We start from the raw sequence: 3,642 nt of genomic DNA on the forward strand, positions 1-3,642 counted from the left end.
TCTGCGTCGTGGGCGTTTGCGAAAATTCCCCGGATGCGGTTGTGATTGACTCTACACTGCAAGTTGAGCGCGAGTTGAGAGGTGATAAGATTAACAAAACTTTTTTTTTATGTGGATAAGTATTGTAACCCATTGGTATGCTTGTAGGTTTGCCAAGGCATTGCTAGTTGTGGATCGTAGCTTTTTCAGTTGTTTTTAGTAACTGGAAACTTTGAGAAAGTCGACATGCTAGCTTACTAGCATATTTAGCTTTCTGCTGTAACGTTAGTTCCTTAGCTTTCCATCTAGTTGGCTGGCTAACGTAGAGTACGCCCAAAAGTTGACTAACTAGGATAGCAATGTTGTTATTGTTTTCTAACTTACTTAGGCCTTACAGTCTATCGTACAGGAATCATTGTACTTAACTGGTACTTAATTGGAGGAAATACTTGAATAGATTTTAAATGAGGAATCAAAACAAACTTTAGTGCTTTTCTATTCTGGTGATGGTTTCTGTTTCTGTGGACTTTGAGTCACGCTTTACGAGATTTGAGGAAACGGTTCAGTACAAACATAACTAACATTTACTCTATTCGTTTTTTTCCTCACCATCTGTACTCGCGTCGTCTTTCCCTTCCCCCCCCCCCCCCCTCATCCGACCCTTTTCTCCCCCCTCATCCGACCCTTTTCTCCCCCCTCATCCGACCCTTTTCCCATTGTCACCAGTCTGCAGCCTGTGTGGTACTGTAGGTGGCTCCCAGGAAGACGACAAGCAGGATGCAGACCATAAAGTGTGTAGTGGTGGGGGACGGTGCCGTGGGTAAAACCTGCCTCCTCATCTCCTACACTACTAACGCGTTCCCTGAGGAGTACATCCCTACTGTGTTTGACAACTACAGTGCCCAGGTACCATAAATGTATGGCTGTATTTAAACGTGTCTGTCTGTGCGAGTGTATATTTACGCGCGTGCATGTATGTACAGTATCTCACAAAAGTGAGTACACCCCTCACATTTTTGTATATATTTGATTATATCTTTTCATGTGACAACACTGAAGAAATGACACTTTGCTACAATGTAAAGTAGTGAGTGTACAGCTTGTATAACAGTAACATTTGCTGTCCCCTCAAAATAAATCAACACAGCCATTATTGTCTAAACCGCTGGCAACAAAAGTGAGTAGACCCCTAAGTGAAAATGTCCACATTGGGCCCAATTAGCCATTTTCCCTCCCTGGTGTCATGTGACTTGTTAGTGTTACAAGGTCTCAGGTGTGAATGGGGAGCAGGTGTGTTAAATTTGGTGTTATCGCTCTCACACTCCCTCATACTGGTCACTGGAAGTTCAACATGGCACCTCATGGCAAAGAACTCTCTGAGGATCTGAAAAAAATAAGTGTTGCTCTACATAAAGATGGCCTAGCCTATAAGAAGATTGCCAAGACCAAACTGAAACTGAGCTGCCGCACGGTGGCCAAGACCATACAGCAATTTAACAGGACAGGTTCCACTCAGAACAGGCCTCGCCATGGTTGACCAAAGAAGATAAGTACACATGCTCAGCGTCATATCCAGAGGTTGTCTTTGGGAAATAGACGTATGAGTGCTGCCAGCATTGCTGCAGAGGTTGAAGGGGTGGGGGGTCAGCCTGTCAGTGCTCAGACCATACGCCGCACACTGCATCAAATTGGTCTGCATGGCTGTTGTCCCAGAAGGAAGCCTCTTCTAAAGATGATGCACAAGAAAGCCCGCAAACAGTTTGCCGAAGACAAGCAGACTAAGGACATGGATTACTGGCACTATGTCCTAGAATCTGATGAGACCAAGATAAACTTATTTGGTTCAGATGGTGTGAAGCATTTGTGGAGGCAACCAGGTGAGGAGTACAAAGACAAGTGTCTTGCCTACAGTCAAGCATGGTGGTGGGAGTGTCATTGTCTGGGGCTACATGAGTGCTGCCGGCACTGGGGAGCTACAGTTCATTGAGGGAACCATGAATGCCAACATGTACTGTAATGTCCAATTTGGACATTTTCACTTAGGGGTGTACTCACTTTTTTTTGCTAGCGGTTTAGACATGAATGGCTCTGTGTTGTTATTTTTATGGGACAGCAAATACACTCACTACTTTACATTGTAGCAAAGTGTCATTTCTTCAGTGTTGTCACATTAAAAGATATAATTCAATATTTACGAAAATGTGATGGGTGTACTCACTTTTGTGAGATACTGTACACGTGTGTGTGTGTGTGTGTGTATGTATGCATTTGCATGCCTGCATGCATGTTTACCGTGTGTTTTGAAACACTGTGTGTGTGTGTGTGTGTGTGTGTGTGTGTGTTTTCTTTACACCTCTGCATTTTGCAGGCGCGTGGGTTTTGACGCCTTTCTTTGCTCCGCAGATGACAGTGGACGGCCGCACCATCAGCCTCAACCTGTGGGACACCGCGGGGCAAGAGGAGTACGACCGTCTCCGCACCCTCTCCTACCCCCAGACCAACGTCTTCATCATCTGCTTCTCCATCGGGAGTCCCTCGTCGCACGCCAACGTCCGCCACAAGTGGCACCCGGAGGTGTCCCACCACTGCCCCAGCGTGCCCATACTGCTGGTGGGGACCAAGAGTGACCTGAGGGCCGACGGCGAGACGGTGAAGAAGCTGAAAGAGCAGGGCCTGGCTCCCACCACCATGCAGCAGGGCAACAGCCTGGCCAAGCAGATCGGCGCCGTGAAGTACATGGAGTGTTCTGCTCTGACGCAGGAGAAGGTCCGGGAGGTGTTCGCCGAGGCTGTACGGGCAGTGTTGTATCCTGTTACCAAGAAGAAGAACAACAACAAGTGTGTCCTATTGTAATGGAATATCAGGGATACCGGGACTTTGGAAGGAGGTGGGGGGGGGGGGTCGTGGCGAGGGTGGGTTGGGTGAGTGGAGGCGGGGGCAGAGAGAGGGACAGGCTATTTGTTGGAGGAGATGAACTCGGTCAACTGATCCCTGGGAAAACTCTTGATTCAGCTTTATTCTCTCCTCTCCTTCCAAGTACCTTTTACATAGAAATCTGGACCCGAAACAAGTTCCGCTGTTACGTCGTTCTGTTCTGCCCCTCTAATCTGGCGAGGATCTACACCTGGGACACCAGGTGGTGCCATTATTGATCAGTTTGAAATGAGAAGCTGTGGTAGTCCTGACCTGTCTGGTAAGAGTTCAACACCCTGGCCCTAGTCTCCTCCGAGAGTCGATTCCTCCTCTGTCATCACCAAAGTGACTCTTAACAACTGACAAGCAGGGGAGGGGATGGACGCTCGTCTTTTAGTTCACTCAACCTTGTGTGCTACCACTTGATTTATTATGATATTACTTGATTTTTGCTATGTTAGATTGATGCTTCTGCCTGAATAATCATGTTTTGTTTGGTCATCTCTTTGCCTGAAAGCCAGAACTTTATACCATGTTATTTCATGCTTAAAAGGAGACAAACTTCCTGAATAAGAATATTGCCCCCAGACTGGTCTCAGTAATTTCCGTCCCAAAGTAAATAATGTAATACCATGTCAACCAGTACTAGTGGAATGAGCGGCAACCTTTTCAAAAGAGGTGAATTTAATTTCAGTCTGGCTTTTCACTCCCCCGTTCAGATACCAGCCGTTGAATCAGCTCCTGTGAGCT

General features: G+C 46.8%; 1 protein-coding gene across 1 annotated transcript; it reads left to right on the forward strand.

Moving 5' to 3' along the window:
• On the forward strand, window positions 1-2,881 carry LOC106024266 (rho-related GTP-binding protein RhoG). The gene is made up of 3 exons (XM_029119470.2): window positions 1-81; window positions 706-885; window positions 2,383-2,881. The coding sequence occupies exons 2-3, from the start codon at window positions 757-759 to the stop codon at window positions 2,830-2,832; spliced, it is 579 nt and encodes a 192-aa protein (XP_028975303.1). The 5' UTR covers window positions 1-81; window positions 706-756; the 3' UTR covers window positions 2,833-2,881.
• Window positions 2,882-3,642: the final 761 nt, after the last annotated feature.

This window comes from Esox lucius, chromosome 4 (genome assembly GCF_011004845.1).
Source record: "Esox lucius isolate fEsoLuc1 chromosome 4, fEsoLuc1.pri, whole genome shotgun sequence".
Lineage (NCBI taxonomy): Eukaryota > Metazoa > Chordata > Actinopteri > Esociformes > Esocidae > Esox > Esox lucius.